Here is a 12527-nt window from a genome sequence, read left to right on the forward strand (position 1 = left end):
ACTTCAGTATAAACACAGAGAACTGAAATGAATCAACAGCCTAATTAAGCTTCAAAGCCAATTCTTCCCCAAAGCCTGAAAGAAGGAATACAGCCCTGCCAATACCTTTATTTCATCCTTGAGAGACCCTAAGCATTTAGGGTTACTGAATTTTTGACCTACAAACCTATAATATGAGAGATTTCTGTTCTTTTAAGTTGCTAAATGTGTGGCAATTTCTTACTGGCAGCCATAGAAGCTAATGCGATGAGCCTTAGGCAAAAGGAAAAGGGGAGGTAGAGAACAAAGAAGGGTCATTCCTGGCAGATATAACAATACAAACACAGGCATAATGGCTTGGAAGGGAATACTGGGAAAGCAGAATGGGTGGCAGAACAAGGGGGCTTCCTAAGACTTAAAGAGTGAGTTAGAGGCCGGGCGCCATGGCTCACGCCTGTAATCCTAGCACTCTGGGAGGCTGAGACAGGCAGATTGTTTGAGCTCAGGAGCTCAACAGCAGCCTGAGCAAGAGCGAGACCCTGTCTCTACTAAAAAAAAAAAAAAAAAATAGGAAGAAATTAGCTGGACAACTAAAAGTACATAGAAAAAATTAGCCGGGCATGGTGGCGCATGCATGTAGTCCCAGCTACTCGGGAGGCTGAGGCAGGAGGATTGTTTGAGCCCAGAAGTTTGAGGTTGCTGTGAGCTAGGCTGATGCCAGGGCACTCTAGTCCCAGCAACAGAGTGAGACCACTGCTATGAGCAGGAGAGAGAAGACACAGTTAGACATACTGATAGGAAGTTAAGAGTCCCTGTCTAATCACATCAACATTCTTCTAAAATAAAGGCAAATCATAAGCTGGGAGTAAGACATCAGGGTGTCAGATGTGACTGGTTTGAGAGAAACTAAGGTATGAATTGGGAAATATGGAAGCATCTGTGACCAGTGTCTGGTGTCTGTTACTATTTCGGCTAACTTATGATACTATTGAGTTTATCATTTCCTAAATTGGCCCACCCTCGTAATCACACTACTCTTCTTTTGAAAGCTTTTTAATTTTCTTGGCCACATCCCCCTGGAGCTCACTATTTTGCTGCTTCATTCTGGATAAGCTGCTTCTCTAGCCCATTATACAGCTGTCGTGAAGGGATTTGCCCAGTTGCTGTCCTCGGTTAGAATCCTGTTTCCTGGATCATAGGTCTTCCTTTTCCTCATCTTCCGTGTTTTGTTGTTTTGCTAAAGATTTTCCCCCTTCACACTTTGTTTTAGGAAGCTATTTTTTAATTGTATATCAACTCTATTTCCCTCTCTTTCTTCCTCAATGATTTGTAGAGAACTTTTCCCACGCTATACGTTGTTCTAGGTATCCTCTAAGGGGTAGTACTTTATTTGGGGGTACTTAACTATAAAATGGTACTATGCAACATTTGTGATCTCTTCACCTTCTTAGGATAGAAATATAGTCACATATTTTCAAGACACCAATTGTGGACATTTCCTCATCTATGAAACAGAACATAGCAAACAGTTAAGGCTATGTGTTTGAGTTTTATCCATGTCTCTGAAGTCATTAATTCAGACCTAACCTCGATATCTCTGTGTCCACCATTGGATTTGTTAGAAGTAGGAAAATAAGAAAGAGTGCATTAATGAATATGTGTGAAGGTCCATGTTGGAGCACTTCCTGATGTAGAGTGGAGTGGAGGTGCAGCATGATATAGTCCTCAGACTAGAGTGTGACAGAAACGTATAATGTGAGATGTACTGTGTAGAACCTGGCAGAGTTAGTCACAGAAGGGGGTGTAGAACTTGAATTGAACCTTCATGACTGTTGAAATATGTACCCAGACAGGCAAAAGGTCAAATGAGTCCACAGAGGACCCAAATTCCATTTAGTAGTAGCTCCTACACCCTATGCTGCTCTAAGAGTATGGGTCCAGGAGGTTCTCCACGCACCAGCACTAAATTGGAAAATGGCTTCTGTTTCATGGAGTAAATATGCTGGCATTTTCTTCCAACAGGCATACAGACCTGGACTCTCTTCCAGCCCACAACAGGTGGTTTGTTTAAAGAGACCATCTTGCTTAAAGAGACCAGGTACAGTTCATGTTATAGTCCTAGAAAACTCAGATATAAAACCAGTGAGACTCCCTGAGTGATGGAGGTTGAATCATAGGAAAAGGTTAAAGAAGTCAAGACCTCAGACCAGAGGTATCTGATGACCTTGATAACCCTGTGGTGGTGATAGTATCGCTGTCAGCAGTTCTCATCAGTGAACTAGGGAAATCATCTGAGACGTATCTCCAGAGAGGTGAAGGACAGAGACAGACAGAGCCAAGAGCTCTCTGGTTAATGAACTGAATAAGAGAGAAATATCAGCAGCAAATGTCTGCTGAGCCCCTTTTAACCTGGGAAGATTTCTAAGGTCAAGAAACAGATTCTGTTATTCAGGAAATGTGTTGTGGAAAACATTAGCCTAGATGTTTCCAGACAGCTTTTCACAGGTACATAAAGGATCCAAATCATTGTTTCAAAAGATTTAAAGGAGCAAGCAAAGGCACTGTCACTGAAATCGTATCTTCCACTCATCATAGCAGTAATTTTAAGTCACATTTGTGACAGATCTAAAATCATTCAAAAACAGAATCCATCCAAAAAAATATTTATTTAAACATCTACTAAAGGCCAGACACAATGGTACTAATATTTTAAATTATGATGGGTATGCTCGATAGTACATAAGGTCTAAGCAAGACAAATATTCAAGGTACATTGGTAGCATGTTTGAAAATTTCAAGCACAATTTATTTTTCATTCACTTTGGTCAGATCCACATGCATATGGTATATAGACTATGATCAATAATAAAAGCATCATTTAGAATTCTTAGTACAATTATAATCTATTTTAGAGTAAAACATTTTAAGATGTGATAATTCATTAAAATATAAAGAGATTGATGATATGTAAATATATGCTAACATAATCATTTATTAATTCATTCCTCAACTATCTTTTTGCATGTCAGTTACATTCCAGGCCCTGTGTTAAAGGGTAAAGAGTACAAAGATAAATATTAATAAAACTCATGAGTGTCTGCCCATGAGTTGCTAGTGGAAGTGACAAACTAATCAAACTAACTTGTATACCGAAGACAGTGGGAACACACAAAGCGGGTAGTAACAGTTCTACCTAAGGCTCAGGAAAATCTTTGACAAAGTACTTCTTTACACTATGGCTTATGCACATAATATTTGAAAGCTAAACATAGTATGTTGCATTTATCTTTGCTGAATAAAAATAATATGAGTAAATAAGCTATCTGTATAATATTATGTAATTTTTAAAGCAATTTATTTTTTAAAAAAAGACAAGCCTATGAGGTAGATAAATCAGAGATTGGTGCCCTATTTTACATGGAGGAAATTAAGACCTAGAGAGTTTCATTCCACTTACTCAGGATCTTGTCATTTATACTTCATCTTACAGGGGGAATTATGGGGCACAGAGGGAGAGGAAATATTTTCTGATATGAAACTCTGAATTGAACAAAAGTATTATTAGTTCATATGTCCTTTCCTTAACTTCTTTACCCATTATTTCCTTCCCTTATTCATTATTTATTCTTCCATTGTTTTGCTTATTTTTCTGTTATTACTCTAGCACCATCAGATACTATCTGAACGGAAGGCCCATGGTAAGTCTAAATGGACAGACAGAGTAGAGTAAGACAATATTGCTGCCTTCAGGAGCTCACATTCCATCAGGGGAAAACAGATGGTCATAAAAGAGTGAGGGAGAAGGGTCACAGGAGAGATATAAGCAAAGGGCTTTTGAGTTCAATGGTGCCTGGCAGAGCCAAATGCCTATGTATCTCAGGGTCTCCTGTGTGGGGAAGAAAATACATGCCAGGAGTCCTAATGTCTAATTCTGAGTAATTAAATACCATAGCTGTCAAATTCCAAAACTTCACAACTTTTCAAACATCAGGGTGACAAAGGGCCTGGCTTCTGGCAGTATCAGAAATCAACCACGCTAAACTTGCATGTTGGTAATTATGTATACTCAGCCCATAATTACTCCTATCTGTTCCTCTGTCTCTTTCAGAGTTGTGCAGACGCATAACCAAAAGCCCTAGCATGTCACTAAGTGTCCTGAAATTAGTCCTCAGCTCCCCCAGAGAATAATCCTCAACATGCCCCTGATTATTCTTAAAGAGAGACCTTTTTATTTCCTTTAGAAGATATTGACATAGTCAATTTCTATTAATAAATAAGACCCAAGATGGTTCTGGCAGGTGCTGGCCCAATATACTACATTAAATGATTGACCATCGATTCTAGAACTTTAAGTGCACACTAACATTCCCCTGATTGATGCATTCGTACTCTGGTGTCTGGCTGCCTGTACCTCCAACACTAGACCACCTAGGCCTTCTAGATCTGCCAAAAAGTCAGGACTTGACCCTGAAGAGCATCTTGAGAAGCCTGCGGCGTATCTCCTTTGTCTTAATGGAGTAGATGATTGGGTTTAGCATGGGAGGCACAAAGAGGTAGAGGATAGACATGAGGGTATGGACAACGTGGGGCAGGCCAGCCCCAAAGCGGTGTACAATGGACACACTAACCATAGGCACATAGAAGATGAGCACAGCTGAGATGTGGGACAGACACGTGTTGAGTGTCTTGAGACGCTCCTCCCAAGAGGCAATGGCTAACACTGATCGCAGGATGAGTACGTAGGAGATGAGGATGAGTGCAGAGTCCAGACCAAAGGTGAACAACACAATGGACAGCCCATAGTGACTATTGAGGGAGACATCAGTACATGCCAATTTGATTATATCCACGTGAAGGCAGTAGGCATGAGAGAGAACGTTCTGGGGGTGGCAGAAAGGCAGTCTGTGCAGCAGCAGTGGGAAGACCAGGATGAGAGCAAAGCTGCGGAGGACAGTACCCAGGCCCATTGCCACTATTCGGGCATTGGTGAGCACAACAGCATAGCGCAGTGGATTACAGATGGCCACATAGCGATCGAAGCTCATAGCCAGAAGGATACCAGATTCTGTCCAAGAGAAGAGGTGGATGAAAAACATTTGGACCAAGCAGGCATTAAAGGTAATCACTCGAGTGCGGAAGCAGAGGGCAGCCAGCACAGTCGGCAATGTGGAAAGGGACACACCCAAGTCATTGACTGAGAGTAGGGACAAGAAGTAGTACATGGGCTGGTGCAGGCTCTGCTCCTCCTTGACAATGAGGAGGATCAGGGCATTGCCCACAATGGAGATGGCATAGAGTAGAAGGAGAGGGAGGGATAGCCAGGGCTCTATGGCCTCTATTCCCGGGAAGCCTGTCAGAATAAAGCTGGGAGCATCAGAGGCATTGATCCTGAAGTTGCCCATGAGAGGCTGGGAACATTTGTCATCAGCCGGATTGATCGTTTGGAGAAACTATACCATGCGTCTAAGATTACTACTGCTCCTGAGGAGGAAAAGCAACACCCAGGTTTACACATTGTAATTATACACAGATTTTTATTGCTGAAATTTACTGGGAGAATGAACAGGAAGCTATGAAATGCTAGCTGTTGAGAGAGAGGCTTCTATATTAGACCTCTTTAAAACATGATTAAGACTTTTTCAGAGAGGTTGACTAGCTCATTCAGTCTCATTGGTAGCTCTCTGAATGCCCTCGTTATGGTCATTATGACAGCTCTCCATCATATGCTTCAAATTTCATAGCCATGATCTTAGCTGATCCTTAAGAGATATTAATTAACACTTACACCCAGCCTGACAGATGAGGAACCACGTGACCAAGAAAAGGAAGGGAATTACCCAGATTTTCTGATGAGGAAGTATGGCTAGAACTCAAACTCTGTAACCCAGCTTCCATTCCAAGGTATTTAAATGATCCAGGATCCCACCCTTAACACTGAAAGGTCCTTGCAGGAAGCTGGAAAATCAATATCTCATGAGAGGCATTGTGGTGTACTAGTTAAGTGTTTGAGTCCTAATGCTGCAACTTTCACATAATAGCTATGTGAAATTAGGCAAATTTCTTACACTCTCTGTCTCCTTTACTTTTAAGATAGGGCAAAAATAGAGTTCCTGTATGGATATACTAACATGTATGTATAAGGGGAGATGTCAGGGAGAGAAAATTTGGACTTGAAACAGGTGCTGCCTATTAATAAGCATTATAAGTATATTGCTATTATTGTTATTGTTATTATTTTAAAAACACGTTTAGATGGCAAATAGACTATATATTGTACTTTCTTTAACAAACACCATGTCATATGTTTATACAAAACTTAAATATATGATCTTTAAACCATGTATCGTCACATAATAGATTATGGGAAAGACAAGCAAAAGTAAAAAGCAAAGGATTAAGAAAAATTAAGAGAGAAAAATTATAATGTTGAAAATATTCTACCCATTACCTTTTTTTCCCTTATGAATCGCTAAAGAGTAGCATTCTTTCACTTCCATAACAGAGCATGTCGTTCCTCTCACAGAACCGCAAGCTTCCACACAAGTAGATGAAACACGCTGCCTCCCACCAGCCCCAGCAAGGCTGTGAGAAGAGGGACACAATGCATTGCACATCCTTCCCCTTGCTTCTTGGCACTGTTGAATTTCAAAAACAACCATTTGAGGAAGGAGCTTCATTTGAGTATTTTATAATATTTCTGTGGCTTGTCCAAAAACCCTGTAGATAAGTGGCTTCACTTGCCACTTTCATAGGTGTTAGATCTTTTTCTGCCCCTCATGAATAATTCTTAATGCTCAAGTGTAATTACCCACCACTAAGTAATTTATTAAACCACCATCACATTTATTATTTTATATAACCCTTGGGTGAAAGATCTATTTTCCTGTGGCATAAGATAAGTATTATATTAATGAGTAATCAGGTTAGACATCAGGAAGAAATGGCCTACCAAAGTGCTAACAGTCTGGGAAAAATTTCCAAGGACCTACTGCTGAAGAATGGGTTTGCTGAGTGATGCACTAAATTTGAAGGGGATGAACCAGATAAGCCCTGGGAAATCTGCAAAGTGTATGAGCTGCCATTAGTACCACACAAAGAAATAAACATTGAGAATTTTAGAAGAGATGATCTCAGGAGATGATTAGTTCACCCACTTCTTGAACAACACGCCCCTGAGTCTCATTCCACATGTCACATGTTCCACTGTAAGGAAACCTAAAATTGTCTTAACTAAAAACCTGCTGCTGCAAAATAAGCTATTTTAGTATCTTTCTTATCCTAACTGGAGATGATGGAGTTCAGCTGAGTGGTTCCTACTGACTCTAACATCCTCTCTTTTCCTTAATGTTTTTCTCCACATTCATGCCAATTAAAAGGAGGTGGCAGAGAGTAAAAAGAGATGTGATAAAGTGAAAGGGAGAGAAATAGAAGGACAGGGGGAAAGGCAGAAAGTGATAAAGAGACAGAGAAAGGGGAATAAAAAACACAGAGAAAATATTATAGAGATGGGAAGGGCAGGTGAGGGAAGAGAAATGCAAAACCAGAGAAGGAATTTTGGAGAGACAGTGGAAACATTGAACATACTGAGCATGGAGAAGAAGAAAGAGAGGAAGACAAATACGATTTGAGAGTAGCTACAAGGCAATGCCCCACCCTGCTCCAGGTGCTCCAGGGGGAATGAGCTGTGCTTTCCCCAGGCCAGGCCAAGGCTGTAGAAGACCCCATACTCACACTACATTTCACAGGAGCTGCCTCTCCAGCTCTGAGAAGTGGAAGGTTTATAGCAAGCAATAACACTGCCCAGAAAAACCCTTTTGGGAACAGGCTCTTCACAAAGGGATCTCATTGTACAGCTCTTGCTATCTATTCCCATGGGTGGTTCAGATCTCTGTGCAAAGGACAAGTCAATACGCCCTCTCTTTCAAGCTGAGCAGTGCTTACCTGCCCCACCACCATATCCTCCTGGCTTTTGATATCCTGTCAGGGATGCATCCTAACCATCCTCTGGCAAATAAGGGGTCTGACTACCAAGGAGCCCAGTGCTACTTTGTGGTAAACCAAGAATATGACTCATTCTACCTGAATTTCAGCTCCAAGTTTCTTTTCCCCAAGCCGAGTTCCCACTTCAGGGCCCTCTTCTCAGGGGACTTTCAGAAGCCAGACTCTAGGGTTGGCTAAAGTCATAGTTTATAGAAATATAATAATCATCAATGATACTCGGCATTTCCAATATCCCTAAACTTCATAAAGAACTTGGACTACCAAATTCAGAGGGAGGGAATCTCTTCCTATTTCACAGGTGAGAAAACTGAGTGCTCAGAAAGTCAAATTAGGTTCAAAACTATATGACTGAGCAGAGGGCTTCACTCAAACTAGACCATTCATTTATTTAGTTAACATTTCCTGAATGCGTAAAGATGACAGAAATTTATTTTAGGTTCTTTTGTCCTTTTCTTTTTCAATTTTCTCCATCTTTGAGGAAGGCTGCACAGAGAGTGGCAAAGACAGAAACACAAGCAGTTAAATAGGAAAGAAAAAATAAGCAGGGAAAAAAAGGTAAAGAAACTAATGATTAATAGGCAGATAAGGCATGTTCCACAGTCTTTACAAGATAAAAATTTTTATTTTGTGCTCAGAAAATGTTAAGTGAGTATCACTGATGTTTTCAATGTTCATTTGTATTATTGCATTTATCAGAGTACTTCATTTCTGATACAACATTCCATTGTTTGAATAAAACATATTTTGTATGCTCATTAATCAGTTGATGCACATTTGGATTGCTCTCATTTTTTGGCGATTATGAATAATGTTTCCTTGAATTTTTGTGTACAAGCTTTGTTGTAAAATCATGTTTTCGGGTCTTTTGAGTCTACCTAGAAGTAAAATTGTTGGGTCATTTGAAAACTCTGTTTAACTATTTGAAGAAAAGCCAAACTGTTTTCCAACGTGGCTGCACCAATTTTCATTTCCATGAGCAAACGTGTGAGGATTTCAATAGCTCCATACCTTCATCGACACTTGTTATTTTCTACTTTTGTATATTTGTTTGTTTATAGCCATCCAAATATGTGTGTAGTGGTATCTCATAGTGGTTTTGATTTGTATTTCCCAAATGTTGAATATCTTTCCACCAGAGATGATTTATGTGGCAGACTAGGCTTTGTTCCTCCATCAAATTGGCTCCTGGATCAATCTTACCATCCTGTCTCTGTCATTATGGAGTAAATGAGAAACAAGCAAGAGATCAGTTTATACTTGCTTTATTAGAACTATGATTACAAGCTTAAATATACAAATTCTGGCATCTGAAAAAAGAAATTTCAATTACAAATTCTTGCTTCTCAGTATTCTCTGGTTCATTGTCCTTCCTAGGCAACAAGAGATGGTTTCAATTAATGATTTAGAGGGAGCTTTTTACTTATTAATTAAGTTAACATATACCTGCCTAGGGCATGCTTTCCCTGTCTTACAGATATTTATTTGAAAAATAATGCACAGCTTTAGACCAGAGTATCATAGCAATGTTTAAAAGTTCTGAAATTAAATGCACCTTTAGGCTCTGCCAATAGTAAGCATTAGAGGCAGACTGGAAAGCCAGAAGAAGAATAAGGGATTTGCTTTTCCTATTGGCCTCTCTTCTTGTCATTGTCCCCCAAGCAAATATTTTATCCTGGGAAATAATACTTGATTCTAATAGAAGCAGTTTGTGGTGTGTTCTAGTTTTGGTTTTTTCATTATATCCCCCCACATATACCAGCGCCAGCTCTCTGGGATCCACCCCTAGAAGTCTGGGTCCCAGCTCTCACCCTAATTTAAGGTTCTGATAACCAGAACCTCCTCTCTTAAGGCAGAAGCTGATTCCAGCACTTACTAACCCTGATTTATGGCAGTGTTCCCTGAATTGCAAACTCCTTGCACTCTCAGCTAAGTATAAAAACAAGTATTCTCAGAGTTTACTTTTATAAAAATTACATTGAGAATAACTGAAGCTGAATTTTGTTTCGTTCCATCAATATTTATTTTTAGATCCATAAACAAATTGAAGGAAAAGTAAAAAAGGCTCTATCAATCTCATTAAGGAATATATTCCCCTCCAAAAAAATTAGGTTTATGCTTAACAATTTATGAAACTTAAAGTTTTGTATATTGCTTTGATTAATGCCATGTCAAGGGACATGAGAGTATCTGGCCGAGGACTGATGTTCACTCCCAGGGCTTACTTCATGGGCATAAAACCTGGCAAAAGCACAGGGACCCATGCTCAGAAGAGCCTTTGCTTCTTTCAATGTTCTGCTGCCATGTTCTTGAAATTCTTAATAATTTTGTGAGGAATATATATAGCCTGAACTTTTGTACCCCCATAATGAGCTGAAAAACAAAAAAATAAAAAATTAAAAAAATTAAAAAAATAGAAAAACAAAATGTAACTATGCACGTGTTTAAAATATAATACAGTTGAATAAATTATAGCAAAATTAAAAAAAAAAAAGAAAATGCTCCAAGAGAGCAAAAAAATAATGTCAATTTCATATGTGTGCACACAAATAACAGAAGTGGTAAGTTAGTGAATATCTCTGACAATGTTTGATCCTTAAATGCCATCATGAAAAAACATTTAAAGTATGCAGACCAAAATATATTATCCATTTCTTTTAAATATTTTTGTTCTGCTGTCTTTCTTCATACCATCTAATTTTTCTTCCTTAAACTGGTTCAACCTTGAAAATATTTTTGCTATTAATTTTATTTTATTGAAATAAAAACGAATGGTTATAGACTTGTATATGAATTTAAAATTTACAATAAAAATGTTTTCATGAATGAAAAAAATAATAATAATTTTGTGAATATGTGTTTTGTGAGATGAAAGCTAATGGAACAATGGAGAATGAATATGTCCATGGCTATTTCTTGCCAAAATATTTGTATATAGCATTAGGGATACGCTATGCACACAGAATATTATGACTCATAATGTATGGGAATTCAGTAAAACAGAGTATTAAAGAGAAAAAGAAGAAAGGGAAAGAGGACGGAAAGTAAGAGAAAGAAAAATAAAAACTGCTAGGTGTTTATTTCCATTTTCCTTGAAAATTTCCTATAAAAAATTGCCCTTACTCACTTCTTCCTTTTTTCCCCAACTTCTCCCTAAAAAATGAGCCCCACGTATCAAATCCCTAGAGTTGGCTCCTGGGTTTTCATACCTAAGTATCACAATCAATTAGTAGCCACATTTACCATGCCCCTTGAACAAAGGAGGCTGGAACTCAGAGCTAAGCTACAAAACTGAGGAAGTATCAGACATTTCCACCCAGGAACCCATCTATCCCCCAAATCACACCCATCCAATATGCACAAAAACACAGCTTTCACATCCCTAAACAAATGATTGCATTCAGGTACACATCACCTGCACGAGCCATTGCTCCACCACACTCCCTACCACAAACCTCACACTCATCCTGTCTCCCTATCACAGAGCTCCAACCTAAGCACACTCAACCTGTGAATGCACAACACTCACATAGGTATGTTCTTGAAATTGGAGTCCAGAAAACTGTGTTCAGAGAAGTCCAAAAGGGAAATCTTAAAAACTCAGCCATCATAGTGACCCAGACACAAGGGTGAGAGGCACAGTTTACAGAGGATTTCCCCAGTCCTTTTCTTGAAATACAACCTTGTTTCTACCTCATCTTTACAGTACGCATTATCCGCATCCACAGATGCTCACAGAGTAGCAGCCTTTTTGCAAGAACCTCATGAAATATTTGTTTGGGGACAAGAACACACTGGGACTAAAGGGGATGAGAACATGGTAATGACTCCAGCTCCCCACCCTCTGCCACCCAAGATTCTTTCCTCTAGGAGCTGGGGTCATCAGTGAAAGTCTCCATGAAAATAAGAGGGGTTCTGTGCTTTTATCTGTCTCTTTGGAGCCCAGATAATGAGTAAAGTAACTGCAGACTTAGATACTAATGTGCCTTGCAAGAAAAATAAGAATTCAAGTATTGACCATATAAACGGACAGTTAAGTGAAATGAAAACACCAAACTTTAAATCAGGAGACCTGGGAGCTAATTTCAGTTCTGACAGTAACATGCTTAGTGATTTGGTTTATATGAATTCACTTCTCAGAACTTGGACTTCCCGTTGGTAAGCAGTGAGAATGATTCTTACACTCTGTACCACTCCAATATGCTGTTACAGGACAAAGAGCTTGTAAAAATAGGGAGCACATTGTTTTTGGTATTTTAACTTTTAATCCCATATACTTTATACTTTTCTCAACCACAAAAATCATGTGAGATAAGTAGGCCAGGTGTTACCATTTCCAATTTAGAAATGAGAAACTGAGTTTCCAAAAGATTATGGAATTTATTTAATGTCAAATAGTGAAGAGGTAGAAAAACTGAGACTGGGATTCCAGAGTCATTGCTCTTTATAAATGGAAACTACTCTGAGAAGTGAGAAATTTGTTCATGGTCATACAACATCTTATGACAGAAACAGAACTAAAGTCTAGGTTTCCTGGCATCCTGTACAGA

General features: G+C 39.1%; 1 protein-coding gene across 1 annotated transcript; it reads right to left on the reverse strand.

The window, feature by feature from the left end:
• Window positions 1-4433: 4433 nt before the first annotated feature.
• LOC138384863 (olfactory receptor 51I2-like) lies at window positions 4434-5381 on the reverse strand. Its single transcript, XM_069470525.1, has one exon. It carries the CDS (start codon window positions 5379-5381, stop codon window positions 4434-4436), a length of 948 nt encoding a protein of 315 aa, XP_069326626.1.
• Between the last annotated feature and the right edge of the window lie 7146 nt (window positions 5382-12527).

This window comes from Eulemur rufifrons, chromosome 6, assembly GCF_041146395.1.
Source record: "Eulemur rufifrons isolate Redbay chromosome 6, OSU_ERuf_1, whole genome shotgun sequence".
Lineage (NCBI taxonomy): Eukaryota > Metazoa > Chordata > Mammalia > Primates > Lemuridae > Eulemur > Eulemur rufifrons.

Excerpts from the sequence above, each read along its gene's own strand:
- LOC138384863 (XM_069470525.1), bottom strand. The coding sequence starts at position 5,381 with ATGGGCAACTTCAGGATCAATGCCTCTGATGCTCCCAGCTTTATTCTG.